Raw genomic sequence first — 22374 nt, forward strand, 5'->3', positions numbered from 1 at the left:
CAATTTTAAATAATGATAATGATAGAGCATTGAGTTCTCTGCTCAGAATGAGTACATAAACTGAAAACTTGGTATGTTGTTATTGGGCCTTGCCTAATGCTCCCAAAAAATGATGAAATAGATTGGAGCATGCAACTAGGCTTTTACTAAATTACTTCTGTACTAATATATACAGTATGTATATTTTCATTAAGTACAATCCAATAACAATTCCAACTCTCCAAATAATATATTTAATGTTCACAGCCACATATGACTTTATAGCTATTTCTTCCCTTGATACATTAATTTACTTGACAATGAAAAAGAAAATTCCTCAAATACATTATTTACAATCTTTCTGATCTCCCTCTTTCCTTCCTCCTTCACCACTCGTATTTAACTTCTTTAACACCCCTCTACTAGCTGCCATAGCGTAAATGAAGTCAGCAGGCCTCCTGTGTCACCTTCCTGCTCTTCATGTATTGCTCATTGAAATCACTATCCCCACGGGGTCCAGATGTGCCTCTCGGATGTAAGTGCCTCCATGAGTACTTACCTTTTGCACCTTACAGCTACAGCCATGTCTTCAAACTCTCCTGCCCATTAACACAGGATAGAAGTTCTCTCAATATGATGGTCTCAGCAAACGAGTCCCACAGTTTGCTAGTACAAATATTTGCTTAGGGTGAACAACTCATTCTGCAGCTCTTAAATCATCATGGCTTATCAAACTTTCCTGTGGCTAGAGGAGGAAGTAGGACGTATCTCGCTCCCGTATGCTTTGCAACACAGGACAGTGACTCTATCCTTGTATTATTTCCCACCATGCCACTTCTCTCGTAACTCAGAAATTCCAACCTTTGTCGCATTACAAAGTATTCTAAGACCCATTAATGCATGTAATCACCTTGATTCACAGTTTAAACCTTTCAAATGCCATGGGTAAAAAATTATTTCCAAAATTTAACCAACAAGGTGCATTTACATTATTCAAATAATGCACTTGGATGAATCACTTGCGAACATAACCTCATGCAACGAAAGAAAAAACACAATTCAAAGACGAAGACAAAGTGCTTTATTTTTTTGTTTACCATACTATTTCCATTTTTAGATGCTTTGTACTCGGACGGAAAGTGCCCGGCGTCTTTATAACATCGTGGCTTATCAAACTTTCGTATGACGAAGGTAGGAAGTCTTTTGCTTCTGTCTGCATTGTATCATATTGACCCCATCTTCTTTAAAACCATAAGTCTGTCTGGGCTTGGCAGTGAAAAAATAAATTAAAAAACAAAAATGCAGTTACATCGGCATTGACAATATTGTTCGGTGCATACGCATTGATTATAATTATGAGTCACGCTTTTTTCGCCAACTGTTGGTATCGCCAGTGTTCACGGATTCTGCTTCTTCGCACACTGCCTGCAACGTGATATTGTGGCGTTTATTAAAACGCTGAATACAAAAGAGTTAAGATTTCACTCGAACTTAGCAACTATGAAAAACACTATAGACACACCGAAGTAAGTGAAAGTGCAAAAAACTACCCCTGCAAATTTCAGAAGACGTGTTCTATCATGGCGAAGAGAAATTTTGAATTAAAGTTACTCTGTAAAATACAATTTCTTTAAAATGTAAAGGCAGTTTAGAATTAAAAGTCTGAATAGTTTTCCATTTAAATATGACATTTGGGGACAGTTATTATTCCATCTGTGGTTACACAAAACATAATTGAACACCCACCATCAAAAACTAGGTGAGCCAGGAGCATGTTGCCAACCTTGGTGCAAATAAAAACAGCACCCATATTTCATGCCTCAATTTTTTTAAAGAAATATGCTGGATTATTTATGTAAATACGGTAATTTCCCAGTGATTCTAGTCATTCCTCATGAGGCCTGTCCAAGCTACTCTCTCCCTCAATGCCCAAATCAAGGTATATATCTCTGGGTTGGATGCCATGTTCGCGCTCCTTGTGGCAGGACTCCCTGCGTTTGGTGTGAAGCCCACCGTGTATCTATTCTGTTGACTCATATGTTTCTCCCAGCTTAGAAAATTTCCCCCATTCCAGAATACACGATTCACAGATGGGGTTGCCATAAGTCACGGTTTTCATGAACAATACCCGGTTTTATAGAGTAAGAGGAACATCTGGGTCAGAAAGAAAAAATTAGGAATATTTTATTATAGTGATTCCAAAGCTTTTAAAATCAACTTCAGGTAATTTCAATATGCTGCCATATATCTAAAAGTTATAATGAACAGAGGTGGTAACTGTCATCACTGGAGCAATATTCTAATGATAATAATGTCTCTGGGAAACAGTATTCTGAACCGCACAAAAATGGAGGATATTATTCCTGGGCATAATGCGAATGTGAAGAGGGTGTTTTCTCATCTTATATCTGCTCAGTGGACTAATAAAGGAGCAGGTTATCATTAGGTTGCAGTTCTAAAGAAATGTGTTTACACACATTTCACGGCTAATTAAACTTGGAACTGGTAATTTTATACCGTGTAAAAAAAGGCCTATTTTAACGTTACTGCCTACATTTATCTATTTAAAGTTTAAAATCCAAAAAAAAATTTGGTACAATAAAATAAAAAGAAATAGCAAATTCTTTTAGTGTTCTTCGAAGTGTTAGAAATGCCTGCAGAAACCAACAATGGCAAGGCCGCGAGCTGGTTGAGCTGTAATGAGATAGCTAAATTGGCTACACTGGACATTGTATGGTGGAATATATATCCTGTCTCATAAGGGAAGCTAACAGCTATGTGGTCACTGATGACATTCAGATTTTCGGAGGCAGATTTTTGTCAAAAATAAACAGATCCGAAGATTTGTGCCATTAACCCGTATTTAATGAGGAAATGGCCCTAAAATTTAACAAATTGTGTACCTGTTGTCAAATTGCATGTATCTGTAGCACCACTAGTGTATTGTTCAGTGTCCCCGATATTGCAACATTTCAGTTCAACATGTGCCGAAAGTGAAGTATACCCCTGTCTTGTGTGTTGATGTAGAACACTCGTTCTCTGTTTTTTGTAAGCTATAAATTTAATTTTTGTTCTGTATTCAAGTTCAATTATAAGAAATAAATTGACAAGACCTTTTCAATACAATATATCAAGTAAATTATATTACATCAGTCTTGGGACTAGTTTCAGCCACTTAGTGGCCCTCTTCAGCCAAACAGATTCTATGATAACAAAACATGTGTATACCAGAAAAAGACAATGTTGTAGGAATAATTATAACATTAAAATACATATAATTACAAAAATTATGGTTATGATCATCTTGTCATAATATGATGTCTTTAAGCTGACTTAGGACCTCAGGTAAAGAAGTAAATCTCTAATGTCTGATATATAACAAGCACTGATTTGTTGTAGGAAGCAGGCAATGACATTGCCGGGGCCGCTGGGTAAGAAGCAGGCACGCTACCCCTATACCATGGGGCCGGCAGATGCAAACATACTAATGTTATTTTCTTATGATAAATGCTTCCTTATATTGGCCATAGCCCTATTAACAGATTAATTATGTCATAATTTTTTACTGTTAAATTTTGAGTGTCTTGTTTTGGACTTTTATATTCTGGCAACGCTGTTCACAGACAACTCAACAGGGTCATAAATGAAAGAGAAGTTCCACCTAATCAACACTATTTTATTGTCACATGTAGGACCGGTTTCGACCTCTCAAAAGGTCATCCTCAGCTACACTAGAATTGCATTTACATATTATGCCTCATATTGAGAGCTAATGACATACTCTAGAATTCAACGATTTTAAAATGGTTATACCCATGTTGAGAATTCAATATTATACAGTTACAAAAATTAATTGCTCTTATTACATTCAATGTACATATGTGAGAAACTAATATGAGTTCGTCTTTTCTTTATTGTGATGAGTATGTCAGAGTATTTTTAAACATAAGCATTTGCCTAATCAGTTTAATTGATCTCCAATTTTTTGAATATTTAGTCCTGTATGAAATGAACTTAATTGAACAATTGTAAAATAATCAGTATTATAGTCGTTTTAACAATAATTTACACTAAATGTAGAGATATACATGTTGATAGTTCAATAAAACAAATAACTAGCCAAAATAAAACATGTTTATAATATTGAATATTGAATTCTCAACATGGGTATAACCATTTTAAAATCGTTGAATTCTAGAGTATGTCATTAGCTCATAATATGAGGCATAATATGTAAATGCAATTCTAGTGTAGCTGAGGATTACCTTTTGAGAGGTCGAAACCGGTCCTACATGTGACAATAAAATGTTTTAACATGTTTTATTTTGGCTAGTCATTTGTTTTATTGAACTATCAACATGTATATCTCTACATTTAGTGTAAATTATTGTTAAAACAACTATAATACTGATTATTTTACAATTGTTCAATTAAGTTCATTTCATACAGGATTAAATATTCAAAAGATTGGAGATCAATTAAACTGACTAGGCAAATGCCTATGTTTAAAAATACTCTGACATACTCATCACATTAAAGAAAAGACGAACTCATATTAGTTTCTCACATATGTACCTTGAGTGTAATAAGAGCAATTAATTTTTGTAATTGTATAATATTGAATTCTCAACATGGGTATAACCATTTTAAAATCGTTGAATTCTAGAGTATGTCATTAGCTCTCAATATGAGGCATAATATGTAAATGCAATTCTAGTGTAGCTGAGGATGACCTTTTGAGAGGTCGAAACCGGTCCTACATGTGACAATAAAATAGTATTGATTAGGTGGAACTTCTCTTTCATTTATGACTTATGGTGACTATCAATACGGAATAAAAAATGAAATTTATCAATCAACTCAACAGGGGCCGATGACCTTCGATGTTAGGCCCCTTTAAACAACAAGCATCATCATCATCGACAACTCAACAAAATTATCCTATACCATTCTGTTATATATACGAGGGTGAATCTAAAAGTAAGTTACACTCCAAGTTATGGCCATTTATGAAACCACCTACACATAAGCAACACAGCTATGACAACATACAATGTAAGTTCACTTTTCCACATAGTCCCCAAGAGACTGTAAACATTTCTCGGAACGGTCAACCAACTTTTCGATTCCGGATGCATAGAAATCAACTCCAGCGCTATGTAACCACCTGGAGACAGCTGCTTTCACCTCCTAATCGTTTCGGAATCGTCATCCACTGAAATAATTTTTCAGCTTACCGAATACATGAAAATCACATGGCCTCAAGTCTGGACTGTATGGAGGATGTTGCTATTCCTCCCACTTGAATTGCTGCAGCAGTTCAGACGTTTGGCGGGCCATGTGAGGTGTTGTGTTATCGTGCAACAAAATCACACCGGCGCTCAATTTTCCCCGCCGCTTTTCTTTAATTGCCTTACGCAACCGGTTCAACGTTTCACAATACGAAGCTGAGTTGATTGTCGTGCCTTTCGGCATAAATTCCACATGCACCACACCCTCCATGTCAAAGAACACTGTCACCATTACCTTTCCTGCTGAAGGTTGGACCTTGGCCTTCTTTCGTGGTGGTGATATTGTATGCAACCATTCCATCAATGTTCTCTTTATTTCGGGGATGAAGTTGTGGACGCACGTTTCATCCCCTGCGGTGATTTGCCGCAGAAACTCGCCCTCCACAGAATACCGTTGCAAAAATGCCAGTGACGATTGGAAACGTTGTCCCTTGTGAACATCGGTAAGCAGACGTGGGATCCATCTTTGACACAGTTTACGAAATCCAAGGTGCTGGTGAACAACGGAGAACACACTGCCATACGAAATATTCAGCATGCTGGCAATTTCCTGCAGTGTTATGCGCTGATTCTCTCTAATGATCCCATCCACAGAGTCAACATTTGCAACAGTACTGGACATTCCGCACCTGTCTTCGCGATATTCATCCGTGAGATCCATGCGTCTGGCGTCAAATTGCTTACACCACTTTACAATACCTGGGCGAGAAATTGCACGCTCACCATATACAGCAGTGATTTCATGATGAATATCCGTGCAATTGAGCCGTTTAGCCCATAGAAATCTGATTATTGCATGCACCTCCAGTTTGTAGTGAACATCCAGTTGACATGCCGTTGAGCCTAGTCCATTCTGCACACACAACATGACTGGATACCACACCAATCTTCCTTGTCAGCAGTTACTGTATCTTGCTCCACATTGGCCACGGTCACAACTCACAATATGCTCTCGCAGCGAACTAATGCAACTTACTTTTTTATTCGCCCTTGTACATGCTGTCACCATGAATAAATACACTTCCATATAACAGATATCCCTCATTATATGCAATCTCACTTTGTGTGTTTTTACTGCAGTGTGATTTATAAATAATTAATTTTAAAAAATCACAAGCTAGAAATTTTGCAGTCACCTTGTGTGTGGAAAGAATGTTGGTCCAGTAGTATGACCATGAAAATCAATATGCAGTTCCGTTATCCAGGCAAAAGTGAAAGTAAAATTCAGGAACTCGAAAGTTAATTATAACTGAAATATTTTGTTTTAGAAGTTTAAGTAAATAATTCATTGATTCATTAATTCATTCATTTTTCTCAGGTGAACAGTTTTCATTTTGTTATCATTCTGAAGAAACCGTTATCCGTTTCTCACAGATGTTAAATTCAACTCAATTTGCACGATTTCATGTTAAGTGATTATTTCATAGAACCAATTGAATGCATAAAACAAGGGACAACTGAATGCGATTAATTACAAAATTAGGCACTTACGATAAAATTTACACATACATTATAATCAGATGCGACAAGCTTCTTATTAACCCATTAGCGCCGTGTGTTGCCATATGGCAGCAATTTTCGTGCCTTTTTCTTTTAGTACTGTTGGCAACATGAAATGATCTGGAAGGCTGTTGTGTCGCCCGGCAGTTACAGAAGTTTTAAAATCTGTTAGCTTCATTGTCCGTATTGATGATTCTAGAATATACAAATATAAAGACAGGAACCTTCCACCTAATCAATACTTTTGTTAATGTAAGGTGTCTAAAACATTTCTTTATCACTGTACCAGTTTCAACCTTTTACTCAGGTCATCTTCACCTGTTTGAAGAACCTGGTACTAATAACAATGTATAATTCTAAAACACTACTTAATCTAATCATGAATGACACATAATTCATTAAAATAATATTTTATAGTGTTAAAGTATGCTTCTGGTTTTGTTCTCATAGTCTAAAATGTTCAATAGTATTCTTGTGACACACTTAAAAACATCTTGAACTGTGTTGGTAAAACATTATTTCCATTAATTGCTCATGGTAAGTTCTAAGGTGAATAGGTGAGTTATAGTTGTGAAGAATAATCTAGTATGTTCACCAGTACTTTCTATTGAGACTCTGTTCTTGATGAGTGCACACGCTCATTTACTTTGTCTGTTATTGTGCAATTAACCTACTTAATTTATACTAACACATCAAAATGTTGAGTTATAAGTAGCATTATTTTACAGTGTTGGCAGCATTAGTAGATTTGGTAAGTGCGAATGCTCCCCTCTTCATACTTGTGTTCCATTGGACATGTCAGATAATCTGTGCAGAAAAAAAGAAATGTAAAAAGTGATTTTACTAGTCAAGAATGTCTATTGAACGTGTTAAAAAGTAGAGTGTGTGATTACTTACATGCCGTTCTTAGCTTGTCGTTGTGTGTTTGTTGGGAGCACACTGTGCACTGCTTCGGGTATGCCGAGAACTAGCTATTGCAGCATAGGAGGGGAGAGGTAGTGGGGGGAGGGAAGCAGCTTGTGGAGGAGGCGGGATAGAGTAAGGTGTGTCTTTTGGAGGTTCCTTTGTGTGTATTGGATTTTATTAACTCTTTTTAAATAAGTGCTTTTTAAGAAACGAATAGCTGTATTAAAGAGGATGTTTACTTTATCTGTGATCTCGTTCATGTTGAAATTAGGATTGGCATACTAGTCCATACTGATGTAAAATTCTTAACTTTCAGTCTAATGCCAAAGTAAACAAGGCAGAGACCCCAACAAAAATACCCCCATTAAACCAAACGAAGACAATAAACACATGTTTCAACTGCCTATTAAGAACTTAACAGACACAAACTTTGATGAAATAGAGACCAATATATTGATCAAAGGGCCTAAACATAATGGGGAAAATATATCAACTTTTCAAAATATTACTACTATTATCACAGTAACTGAAAATGCTCTAAATAAAGTTCCCCGCGACCTACATAACGAAATCAGATATGAAGTTAAGAAAAGTCTACCACAATACATAAACAGGATTAGCAGCAAGAGTAACAACAGAAATGCCATCAACAGCATACAACTCAAGAGACTTAAAGACAAAATTAAGCGCAACAACTTATTAGAAATGAAGGCAGATAAAGCTAATACCACCATCATTACTGACAAAAATGAATACATAACTAAAACTATTCAATGCTTTCTTGATAATACTTTTCAAAGTAAACAAAAGGATCCCACAACCAACATCCAGAAAAATCTCAAAATATTATTAAAGAACACCCATTTCCCTTTAAACGAGCAAGAAATCACAAAGCTGACCATAATGAATCCTAGACTACCGACTGCAAAACCATACCCTAAAATCCATGAGGAAAATGTGCCCATGAGGCCTATTGTAAATTTCAGATCAAATCCAACGTTCAAGCATTTCTTAAGAAACCTTATGTATTCTTAGCTAATAAAAAATTACGAAACTCAATAGAATTTTGTAATATCACTAAAGAACTGAAAATTGAGCAACACCACATCCTATTATCATATGACATCATCAACATGTACCCTAACATACCTACACAAAAAAGCAATAAAATTAATAGGAACTAATTTAAAAAATCACAGTAACCTAAGTATTCTCGAAATAGAAGAATTCATGAATCTACTTGAATTTGCTATTGACAACAATTATTTCAGATTCCATGACACCATCTATAAACGACAAGGCCTTCCCATGGGATCTCCAGCAGCGGTGGTGCAGATTCATGGACGGCATTTTCGTTAATTTAGACTGTAGATTTACTAACGAAAATAACATATTACAACAATTAAACAGAATAGGCTCATACATAGAATTTACAATGGAAACTGAAGATGACCACACTTTGAATTACCTAGATATATACAGTATGTTACCAAGCATGAAGATCACTTAACATATAAAATATACAGGAAACCTACACAAACATCTAACACAATAAAAATAGACTCTACTCATTCCAATGCCCACAAAATGCAGCCTACCATAGCATGATATATAGAGCTTTCAACATACCTTTATCTCATGAAGACTGGGCGAGTTGGCACTGTAGTTAGGAGCATGCATCTGGGAGATAGTGGGTTTGAACCCCACGGTCGGCAGCCCTGAAGATGGTTTTCCATGGTTTTCCATTTTCACACCAGGCAAATGCTGGGGCTGTACCTTAATTAAGGCCACGGCCGCTTCCTTCCCATTCCTAGGCCTTTCCTGTCCCATCGTTGCCATAAGACCTATCTGTGTCGGTGCAACGTAAAGCAACTAGAAAAAAAATCTCATGAAGAACTAAAAAAATAATTAAATCTGATTCATGAAATAGCTAAGCAAAACAGATACAACAAAGACATGATCAATAAAATCATTCAAAAAATAAAACATCAGCCGAAATCAAAATTAACCAGAGATAACAAATCTAAGATATAATATGTACTCTTCACTTTCAACAACACCTACATCCACCCCATAACTAACATCTTCAAAAGACACAACTACAAAACCTACAAAACAACACAAAATAATGCCAATATTTTGCATAACGCTAATTCCATCAATGAAAACAATAAATATAGTCATTCAGGAGTATATTGAATAAAATGTAATAATTATCAGGCCAGTTATGTCGGTCATACCAGCAGAAGCTTTATTATCCGCTATAATGAATATATCAATGCCATAAAACACAACCATTTTTCATCCATAGGACAACATGTTGAAGATTATAAAACATAAGTTTACCAGTATTGAAAATGATATGGAAATTTTAAGCATGAATCCCAAGGGCCCATTGCTCACTATATTGGAAGAACTTTACATCAGTATGGACCATTATGCCAATCCTAATTTCAACATGAACGAGATCACAGATAAAGTAAACATCCTCTTTAATACAGCTATCCGTTTCTTAAAAAACACTTATTTAAAAAGAGTTAATAAAATCCAATACACACAAAGGAACCTCCAAAAGACACACCTTACTCTATCCCGCCTCCTCCACAAGCTGCTTCCCTCCCCCCACTACCTCTCCCCTCCTATGTTGCAATAGCTAGTCCTCGGCGTACACAAAGCAGTACACAATGTGCTCCCGACAAACACACAACGACAAGCTAAGAACGGCATGTAAGTAATCACAACTCTACTTTTTAACACGTTCAATAGACATTCTCGACTAGTAAAATAACTTTTTACATTTCTTTTTTCTACACAGATTATCTGACATGTCCAATGGAACACAAGTATGAAGAGGGGAGCATTCGCACTTACCAAATCTACTAATGCTGCCGACACTGTAAAATATAGCTACTTATAACTTAACATTTTGATGTGTTAGTATAAATTAAGTAGGTTAATTGCACAATAACAGACAAAGTAAATGAACATGTGCACTCATCAAGAACAGAGTCTCAATATACAGTACTGGTGAACATACTAGATTATTCTTCACAACTATAACTCACCTATTCACCTTAGAACTTACCATGAGCAATTAATGGAAATAATGTTTTACCAACACAGTTCAAGATGTTTTTAAGTGTGTCATAAGAATACTATTGAACATTTTAGACTATGAGAACAAAACCAGAAGCATATTTTAACACTATAACATATTATTTTAATGAATTATGTGTCATTCATGATTAGATTAAGTAGTGTTTTAGAATTATACATTGTTATTAGTACCAGGTTCTTCAAACAGGTGAAGATGACCTGAGTAAAAGGTTGAAACTGGTACTGTGATATAGAAATGTTTTAGACACCTTATATTAATAAGGTATTGATTAGGTGGAAGGCTCCCGTCTCTATATTTGTATATGTAAGTTAGAGGAGTGTTTGTAGAATCGGGTAATCACATTAATTTAATTTGAAAATCTATTGTTGTGACCCAAGGTGTGGTGGACTGTTCCTTATTATCAGAGTCTGCAAAAATGGCTGCCAGCTTCTTGTAAGTAGGATATACAATTTATAAATGAAGTTGTTTCATTTGATTATGTATGCAATAGTGATGTGCACACTTCATTACGTATGTTGTAAGCATTTGAAATATTACAGGTGGACAATACCATAGTAAAATTGCTGCAGTTGTCAGATCACGTTACTTTATCCCAATTCATACATCTTCTTTGCAGGAAGGGATTTGCCCCTTCAGTAGCATTGGATATGCTGCTGACTGAGGATGTCGATGGTGCTATTTTTGTGGAACCACCCGATGTAATTGTACTTAAAGATGAAGACTCTGGTAGTGGTGATGATGATGGCGGGCTTATTGATAATCTCAGCTCTCGACAGTTGCATGCCAGTGCTGAAATAAAGCTTGCAAATAATGAAAGAATTGGAGTTAGTTTTGACAGTGAATGTGTGTTACCAGAGGACGAAGTGTCTTTCGTGTCTAGTGATGCAAGATCTGTTTCAATACCCGAAACAGCAAAAGAGTGGATAAGTGACAGAGAAAATAAATCAAATTATAAACCAAGATGAAGCAAAGGGGCTGATTTCAAGCGACTGTCCACATTCCCAGAGTCTAATTATAGCAAGTACAAATTTATTTATTTATTTATTTATTTATTTATTTGATAATACGAAGGTACACAGGCTAAGCCCAATTACGTTCCTTCATGACATATAGACTTTAAAGTGTAAATACATCAAACAAAAATATTGACAATAGTAAAAATAATAGAAAGAAGTACAGCAGAAAACTAATAAGCAGGAAACATTTTAAAATTATTACTACAATTGAAAAACATAATAATATAGGCTATACATCAGCCATAGAAAATTACTAAACAAGTTGAAAAAGAACACAAACAAAAACTTATGAGTACCTAGCATTTCAGCAAAAAGGAATTTAATAATGATTTAATAAAACATGGCCTTTATTTGCTTATTGAACAAACTAGCGCCAGCAAATAAATCAACGTGTGCACTAATTGAATTATAAACTGACAATGTTTTGACTAGTGGTGAATTAGAGTGATGAACGCTTCTAGATCTTGGGATGTGAAATAATACTTGCTGTCTTGATGTTACTTGTGGTACATGAAATGGAATGAAGGTAAGTAATTCTTGACAGTCAATATTTCCATTCAAAATTTTCCTCAATATATGTAACGAAATTAATGTTCTCCTGTTTTTCAAAGACGTGAAATTGAATAAACTTCTTAAATAGTGGGTTGAAATGTCAAATGGACAAAATACATTGAAAGTTTTATAATACAAATATCTTAGAAATTTATTTTGTACAATCTCAATGTGACGTGTTTGGTCCTTATAAAGGGGGTCCCAGATTACCGACGAATATTCTAACTTGCTTCGTACTAAACTTGTATACAACTTAATAATAACTTCAGGTTGAGTAAATAATTTGGAATTTCTAATAATAAAACCAAGCATCTTGTTAGACTGGCCTATTACTTTTGCAATATGGCTATTAAAAGTTAACTTGCTATCGAAAGTAATTCCTAGATCATTAATAGACGTTACAATTTCAAGTGTTGTTTCACCAATATAATACGTCGGATTTATATATTCCTTTTTCCTGGTAAATACTAGAACTTTACATTTCTTAACATTTAGGAATAATTTGTTGCTATCACACCATAATATAATATTATTAATATCCTGTTGCAAATCATTCACGTCACTGCATTTATATATGGTCTTATATAACTTAACGTCGTCAGCAAATAACAAACAATCAGAGGAACGAACCATTCCAGGCAAATCATTAACCATAATGAGAAATAGGAGAGGACCAAGATTGGAACCTTGTGGCACACCTGAAGAAGTTACAAAATTATGTGAAATTTCACTTTTAAAATAAACAGATTGCTGCCTATATTTTAAATAGGAACTTAATAGTTGAAGTAATGATTTAGAAACTCCAAACTGATGCAGCTTTATCAAAAGAATTTTGTGGTCCACCTTATCAAAGGCCTTTTCTAGATCCATGTATATTACATCGGTTCTTCTATTTGTGTCTAATGCATTGTAAATCTTTTGAGTAAAACCCAGCAAGTTAGTAATGACAGATCTGCCGGGCATAAAGCCATGCTGACATTGTGATAGCTCTACTTTAATATGGTCGAAAATCCTAGAGTACAGTATGTGCTCATATATCTTCGCTATAGCATTAATTACTGAAACAGGGCGATAGTTAGCTATCATCTCTGAGTTCCCTCCCTTTAGGATTGGAGTAATTTTTGCCATTTTCCACTTTTCCGGGAAGCAGGATGTCTTTAAAGAAAGATTGAACAAGAAGGTTAATTGAGCAACCAGTATGTCAGCACAGCCCTTGATTACGTATGGTGGAATGCCATCAGGTCCGCTGGATTTCTTAGGTTTTAACTTTTTATTAATGACTGTTCTTACTTCATCTACCAGTATATGAGTGATGTTCAATTTATCAACCCTGGGAAGAACAAAAACTTCATTCAAAGAAAGATGTTCCACATTATAAGTAAAATCCGTGTTCACATACACCGATGAAAAGTACTCAGCAAACCCATTTGCAATGTTTCCAGGTGTATAACAATTTTCATTCAGTAGAAATGTGTTGTCACATGAACGTGATTCCCGCTTACTTTTGACATATGTCCAAAACTGACTAATATTATTCTTAACTCCATTTTCTAAATTATGAATATAAACAGCATAAGCCACATGTAATTTCATTTTCAATTCCGACCGAATCTGTCTAAATCTCGTATCGTAATATTTCGAAAATCTCCTTTTTATAGCACATTTCTTCTTTATTTTTATGGACTGAATAATATCACGCGTGAACCAAACTGGATATTTGGATTTTCGAATTACTTTCTGCTTTGGAACGCAGTTTTCGAAACATTTGTACAGCGATGCATAAAAGAAATCAACAGCAAGATCAATATTTTTGAAAGAATACAATAAACTCCAGTCGAAGTCTCGTATGTTACAATACAGCCGCAAAAAATCAGCCTTTTTAAAGTTGTAATATTCGCGATTAATTATCGGAGGCAATGGAACTTTTTTAACGGGCGGTAAAACTAAACAAAGTGCAGGGTGATGTAAGTCTTCAGATACTAAGGTGAATTCGTCATGCTTCAGTTCAACTTGAATATTACCTAATACTAAATCTAATGTCCTGAAATTACAATTTTGAATATTGTTACGTGATGTTAATCCAAGATATGAGATGAACTGAAATAGACGACGACTGGTCATTGATCCTTCATTAAAGTTATAACTGGCATTAATAACTTCAGGTATGTTGAAGTCACCGACAATAAGGCAGTCAGATGTTATAAGACCCTCTATGTTTTCAACGTAATTGAAGTATCCTTCATATACAGACAGTTTAGAAGAGGGAGTAATGTACACAGCATTTATGAATAACTTACGAGTATGACCCTGAATGTAAAGAGTTATTGACTCGCACCGTTGATCATTATATTTAGAACAAAGTTTGGATTTGTACTCCTTTTTGACAGCTACTAAAACTCCACCACCTCTAGTCTTCCCAGATAAAAACAGATCCCTGTCATTTCTGAACACTACATAGCGATCATCGCAGAACTCACTATCCATGATATCCTGACCCAAAAAACTCTCTGTCAGTACAATTACATCATAATCACTGCATATAAGATTTTTAAGAAATACAGCAGTTTTTGTTCTTAGGCCACGAACATTTTGATAATAAATTGTTAATTCATTCTCAGGCATCATCAAATATTAGTAGAGAATAATAAATATTTGAAAATAGAAGCAAATATTTACATACAAATAATTAAATAATTTCAAAGAAAAAATAAATAAATGTATAAGGAAATGCATGGAGATTAGAGCTTACTCAGGTCCTCATTATTACTAATGACATGTATAGGACTACCGTCTACCTTCCTAATCATGATCTTTCCACTTCTACTAACCCAGAGGTATTTATAGTCCTTTTCACGTTGCAACTGCTTCGCCTTTGCAAATAAAACTCTTCTAGCTGGGGCAAGTGATTGATTAATATAGATTGGGTTGGGAGTTGACATGCCGAGCTGAGTTGTGGATAAGGTTCGCTTGACCTTGCGCCTGGCGAGTAATTGCTCTTTATGGGTCCTTCTAACAAATTTAACTATAATTCCAGAAGTTGGACGATTAGAGACCTTTTTTAATCGATGACAAGCATCAATCATGTCCTCCTTCAAATCTAAGTCTAAAGCCTTGCCTATATTGATGACAGTCTGCACTACATCCTCATTAGGAGACTCGGGAACACCAAATATTTCAACAGTGTTAGACCTGGAATATTGCTCAAGGTCATCACACCTCATGGCAAGATTGTTTACCATGTTCGCCAGTCGCCTATTTTCGGTGACCAAATTGTCTATAATAGTTTGTTGCCTGTCTATTATTTCCTGTTGTTTACTAATAAGTTTACTGTTTTCATCCAGTCTCTCATGACAAACATTAATTGAATTGCCTAGTTGTCGCTCGATGTCAGTAGTAGACTTGTTTACACTGTCCAACTTCTCTTGCATAGTTAGCAGTAATTTATAAATATCACCCACAGATGGCACCACTGTCGCATCACTATGTAAACTCGTACGCCTCTTGTTAGAACACTGTTTACACCTCCACACCTGACCCTGTGACAACATATACTCCACATCCGTTTCCTTAAGATTAACACACTTGCTATGGAACCAATTACTACAGTCATTGCACTGAATCTTTGCTGTCACGTCTTGCCTAGGCACGGCCTTTGTACATTCCAGGCAGGTACTCATCGCTACACTCTTTCGATATATCGACTTGACTTGACAAAAGAGCGTGACAGTGAGGATACTCCGACACTTCAAGTTAATTAGGTTGGCAACACTGGTGTTTTAATGTTTACATACACATTACGACTATAAAACTGCACGATTAGGCAATTATATGAATATCTACCAATTTAATTTATGTATTGAATACTCCTATGCAACTTACTGCAGCAGTAGAAACATGTTTTAGGCGTCTAACTTCAATATACACCAGGAAATAACACAATTAATACGGAGCACGAACCGACACGACCTCAGCCAAGCATGACGTCACATTTAGTTCAAGAGACCAAAAAGTATGCAATATTTTTAAACTGTATGGACCCACAAATAAATTCTGATGAAATTCGTTGCTTCATTGCCACACTTTTCATTTCTGGATACAATAAGTTTCCCTCCAAGCATTCTTATTGAGACAAGCATGATGATATGATAAACATTGCGGTATCTCAGTCGATGAGGAGGGACAGATTTCTCCATATATGTCGATTTCTCCACTGTGCAGATTATGCGCAGGTCGATGAGCAAAATAAAGTGTGGAAAATTCAGTCAGTAATGAAAATGGTGAAGGAGAAATGCGTCGAGAATTTTGTGCCAGAGCAAGGTTTGTCATATGATGAGTGCATGATTCAATATTTTGGCCGGCACAGCTGTGAACAATTTATTCACGGTAAGCCAATATGGTTACTTGGTCAGTTTTGAATTATACCAAGGCAAGGGGCCTAAATCAAAACAGGAGTATGAAGGTGTGTTTAGTAAAGCTGCAAGCCCTCTAGTGCTACTAGATGAAATTCCAGAGGAGACAAGGTATATACAGTACAATTCATACATGGACAATTTATTCAGTGGTGCAGCGCTGTTCTCGTATCTGAGCTTTCTTGGATATTCTGCTTTGGGACTATACGGGAAAATAGAATTCCTAAGGAATGCCCAATGATAAGCAAATTTCGTTTTTCAAAAAAAGAACGGGGTTCATTTGAGACTGATATGGAAATGAATGATGGCCACCTCTTTCTCTTTTTAGCATAACTATTAGTTCAGTATGGATCAGTGATGAAGTTTTTAACTTTAAATGAAGTTTTTAACTTTAAATCTACATAAGGTGGATGGACAATGCCATCGTCATAATGCTGTCTACATCATGTAGCACCCAAGAAGTCGTTCCCGTGAAGAGATTTTCTAAGCATCTAAAACGAACAGTAATGGTTGAAAGACCTAAGTTGATTTCCAAATACAATTCTGGCATGGACAAAACTGATACAATGGACCAAAATGTTGGCTATTATCGGGTCGGGATTCGAGGCAAGAAATGGTACTGGTCCCTGTTTACGTGGATGTTGGATGTAGCTATGCAAAATAGCTACTGTACAGGAAATCCAGAAATCAGAACGTACCACATTTAGAGTTCAGGAGGGATGTAGCTAACATGTACCTGAGGAGGTATAAAGTGTTGCCTGGAGGTTCTGGAAGGCCATCTACTTTTGTAGGATGTTTTTCACACTGCCGTGTTTCAGACAGAATAAGATATGAGGGGACTGATCATCTTGTCCAGCACACGTCAGAAAAGAAAAAGAGAAGCTGTGCGAATCATTCTTGTTCTTCTATTGTCAGAACAGTGTGCTCCAAGTGTGAAGTTGGGCTCTGTATTGACTGCTTCCTTCCCTTCCATAAAAAACAGTAAAAGACTGTGATTCTCTATCCCAGTGTCTAACATGCCTGTATTGAGAGTTGGCTTTTATCTGACTCAAAAAATATTGACTACTGTGATTACCGGTACTCTGTAGTGTGTAACCGCATCATTATTCTCTTTCTTATTTTTTACTTTATTCTAATGTTCCAGTGAGTGTTTTGTTTTGACAGGCAACAATCATACATATGTGTCTCTGTAGCGCAAACAAATACCTTTTCCTTTGTTCAATAATTTATTTTTTAGCTGTGTTGTGAATAAAAAGTTATATTTGATATTCTTACAATAAATAATGCTAAGATTTTCAACATTCTTATTGTATGACAGACAAAAACTACTTTGTAAACTAAATTCTTTTCCAAAACTCATTGGTAAGAAATAGGTAGTGCAAGTGCCTAGCATTGCCATATGGCAACATCAAATATCTTATGATCTATTTGTCCCAAAGTTCTGAAATGTGTTTTATTAGTTTATTTTGGTCTCAAACATGTGGTAAAACATAACAAATATAATAATCTCAGCAAAAAATTAATTCTGGCGCTAATGGGTTGAGGGCACAGGTTATAAAATTACAATAATATTTGTTAACATTTTCTTTTTCTTTTTTCTTTTTTCAAATTAGGCTAGTCAGAATGAAAGTCACAGCCATCAGCTTCATCAAATAATTTCTGAAGACGGTGATTCACTGATTGTGACCGCTGGCCCCTATTCGGGGGAGGATTCTGTTGAAGAAATGGAAGCACAGGTTAGTAATGTATGAAATGTTATGAAAATGAGGCCACCAGTACTCAAGTGTGGTTTATGAACTCACTATCTTTATCTGTTCAGGCTCATTTTCTTCTAGTTAGCACCATTCTATGTCTCTTCCTGCTAGATCCAACTCCAAGTGTATGGTCTATTGGTCTACTCTTTCCTTGAACATCCTCTAGGTATATGGCCTTCCAGATCTCTCTTCAACCATTCCCTAGTTACTCCCTCTGGATCCATTTACTTAACACACCCAAACCATTTAAGTTTTGATGTCGCAATGATATCACAAAGTGGCTCTTTAATTTGAGTCTCAAGACAGCTTTTCTTGTTATAGTTCATAACCTTCTTTGTTATGTGGCCAATTATCCTTCAGTCATTTCTACAACTTAATATCTCTTTTGTTAGCAATAATAATAATAATAATAATAATAATAATAATAATAATAATAATCATCATCACTCGGCACATTGGAGAACGAATAAGAACGGAGAACGTCTTATAGACTTCTGTAAAACCTTTGTCTTAAAACTAATGTCTACGCATTTTGCGAGACCCCCACATAAGAAGAAAACGTGGAAATCACCAAACCCGTTATTGAGCGAATTCCAGATCGATCACGTCGCAATCTCCAGAAAGAATATGTGTGAGATCCAAAATGTTAGAGTACGGAAGGGAGTTGTAGACTCGGACCACTACCTAACACAAATCAAAGTGAGATTCCAACCCAACAGATGCAGACCTAAACACAAAAAATCTCTAAGAGTTGATCCAGAATGTCTTCGACAGAACGCCACGACCTTTCTACAAGACATACGAGAGCAGGACCCCAAGGACTGGCCAGGCCTTCGTAAAACACTTCAGACATCAGCCATGAAATTAGGACAGCCTCCAAGGAAACGCAAACATAGGTGGTGGAACACGACCTGTGATAAAGCCATTGATGAACGGATGAAAGCATGGAATCAGTGGAATGGACATCAAACAACTAAGAGATGGGAGACATTCCTAAAAGTTCAGAAAATCTCCTCAAAAATAATCCGCAGGGAGAAACGAGCCTATGACAAAAATAGACTCATAGAAATCGAACAAGATTTCCTTAGAAACAACTCCAGGAATTTCTACAAGACCTTCCGTGAGAATTTATCTAGTTATCAACCACCATCTTTATGTTTCCGTCGAGCAAATGGAACATTAGAAACACCAAAGAGAGCTGCACCATTCTAGCTGACTACTTCCGAGACCTCCTCAATTGTGATCCTCCAAAGGAAAGACTGAACTTTGAAAAGCCCATGCCCAACCCCGATTCACAGCCACCGGCAATACAGGAAACAGCAGAGATCATACGATCGCTTAAAAATAACAAAGCTCCTGGAGAGGATGGCATCACTGCGGAGATGTGTAAACTTGGAGATGATCTTGTAAGCAAAATTCATGCAATCCTAGTAGAAATATGGGAAACGGAAATGATTCCACAGGATTGGAAGTGTGCATTAATACACCCACTGCACAAGAAAGGTGACAAGGCAGATACAAACAACTATAGAGGCATATCTGTACTGCCAATCGCATACAAAATTCTTTCCAAAGCTCTCTTGAACCGGTTAGAAAAACAGACAGATCACCTGATTGGCGAGTACCAAGCGGGTTTCAGGAAAGGTCGATCATGTGCAGAACAAATATGGAACTTGAAGACGATATTAAGGATTCGCCGAAGTGCCAGCACGATCGTCACCTTTGTGGATTTTAAGAAGGCGTATGACTCTGTGGACAGACAGACAGTATTTGATACTCTAGAAGAACTCAGAGTGGACAAGAAGACCAGAGCACTTATCCAGCAGACCCTCAAAAATACGACCTCTAAAGTGAAATTCCTTGGAGAAATCTCTGAGCCTTTTGAAATATGTACGGGCGTTCGTCAAGGTGACAGCATCTCCCCTATTCTGTTTAACTTAGTTCTAGACAAAGTTATTAGACAGTGGGAAAAGGATATCAAGGGTGTGAACATCGGAAATTTGGGAAGCAAGGTCAATGTGAAATGTTTAGCATTTGCTGATGATCTCGCAATCATTACTAAGACTAAGGATGAAACAAGGTATGCCATACAGAGACTACACAATATAGCATCAAAGGCAGGCCTCCAGATATCCTACGAGAAAACCAAGTACATGGAAAATCTACGTCAAAATAGCAAAAGAACTCCGCTAGAGATGGAAAACGGCACAATTTCACAGGTGCCCTCTTTCAAATACCTTGGAGAAATTATACTACCATCAGGATTAGACAGTAGTGCCAATGTAGAAAGAAACACCAAACTACATAAGGCATACAGACTGACGTGGAATTACTACAACAAAAGAGTCATATCGCGTAATGCAAAATTACGACACTACAAGACAGTTGTATTGCCCGAAGCTTTATATGCCTCAGAAACCATATGCTTAGGTGGTCACTCTAAAATTACAGAAATTGAAAAGCAGGAGCGGAAAATTCTCAGGAAAATTTATGGTCCTACGAGAGAAAATGGAATGTGGATTAAGAGGAGAACAGCGGACCTCTACTCCTTCACCGACAGGTTTACTGATCAGATAAAAAATTAGATGGATGGCTTTTCTGGCGTTTGCTCTATTAACCAGCGTTTCGTCTTAGGTCTGACACTAGACTCTTCAGAGTGGGATGTGTCAGACCCTACCCACTGACGCTGGGGTGTATGCAGGTGAACTTATCAGAAGCTTATTTATGAAGCACAGTCTGATAACTGCATACGGGAGATAAAACTCCACAATGGAATTAATGCCCGCCTAGCAATTCCAAAAGGAAATTCTAAGTTCCCATGGAGGGAATTAGATTCTTTTCCACCAATAGAGCATATCAAAAATCAGATAAAAAATTAGATGGATGGCTTTTCCGGCGTTTGCTCTATTAACCAGCGTTTCGTCTTAGGTCTGACACTACACTCTTCAGAGTGGGATGTGTCAGACCCTACCCACTGACGCTGGGGTGTATGCAGGTGAACTTATCAGAAGCTTATTTATGAAGCACAGTCTGATAACTGCATACGGGAGATAAAACTCCACAATGGAATTAATGCCCGCCTAGCAATTCCAAATGGAAATTCTAAGTTCCCATGGAGGGAATTAGATTCTTTTCCACCAATAGAGCATATCAAAAATCAGATAAAAAATTAGATGGATGGCTTTTCCGGCGTTTGCTCTATTAACCAGCGTTTCGTCTTAGGTCTGACACTAGACTCTTCAGAGTGGGATGTGTCAGACCCTACCCACTGACGCTGGGGTGTATGCAGGTGAACTTATCAGAAGCTTATTTATGAAGCACAGTCTGATAACTGCATACGGGAGATAAAACTCCACAATGGAATTAATGCCCGCCTAGCAATTCCAAATGGAAATTCTAAGTTCCCATGGAGGGAATTAGATTCTTTTCCACCAATAGAGCATATCAAAAATCAGATAAAAAATTAGATGGATGGCTTTTCCGGCGTTTGCTCTATTAACCAGCGTTTCGTCTTAGGTCTGACACTAGACTCTTCAGAGTGGGATGTGTCAGACCCTACCCACTGACGCTGGGGTGTATGCAGGTGAACTTATCAGAAGCTTATTTATGAAGCACAGTCTGATAACTGCATAAGGGAGATAAAACTCCACAATGGAATTAATGCCCGCCTAGCAATTCCAAATGGAAATTCTAAGTTCCCATGGAGGGAATTAGATTCTTTTCCACCAATAGAGCATATCAAAAATCAGATAAAAAATTAGATGGATGGCTTTTCCGGCGTTTGCTCTATTAACCAGCGTTTCGTCTTAGGTCTGACACTAGACTCTTCAGAGTGGGATGTGTCAGACC

The 22374-nt window shown here is 36.6% G+C and overlaps 1 protein-coding gene across 2 annotated transcripts in view; it reads left to right on the top strand.

Annotated features, from left to right (window-relative positions):
* Positions 1-22374, top strand: part of LOC136871961 (protein BANP) — a 223920-nt gene that overhangs the window by 144925 nt on the left and 56621 nt on the right. For both annotated transcript variants that reach the window (XM_067145723.2, XM_067145722.2), the window contains exon 6: positions 18385-18507. In XM_067145723.2, coding sequence (XP_067001824.1) covers positions 18385-18507 — 123 coding nt within the window. The remainder of the gene's footprint in view (positions 1-18384; positions 18508-22374) is intronic.

The sequence above is a fragment of the Anabrus simplex genome, chromosome 4, assembly GCF_040414725.1.
Source record: "Anabrus simplex isolate iqAnaSimp1 chromosome 4, ASM4041472v1, whole genome shotgun sequence".
Classification (NCBI taxonomy): domain Eukaryota; kingdom Metazoa; phylum Arthropoda; class Insecta; order Orthoptera; family Tettigoniidae; genus Anabrus; species Anabrus simplex.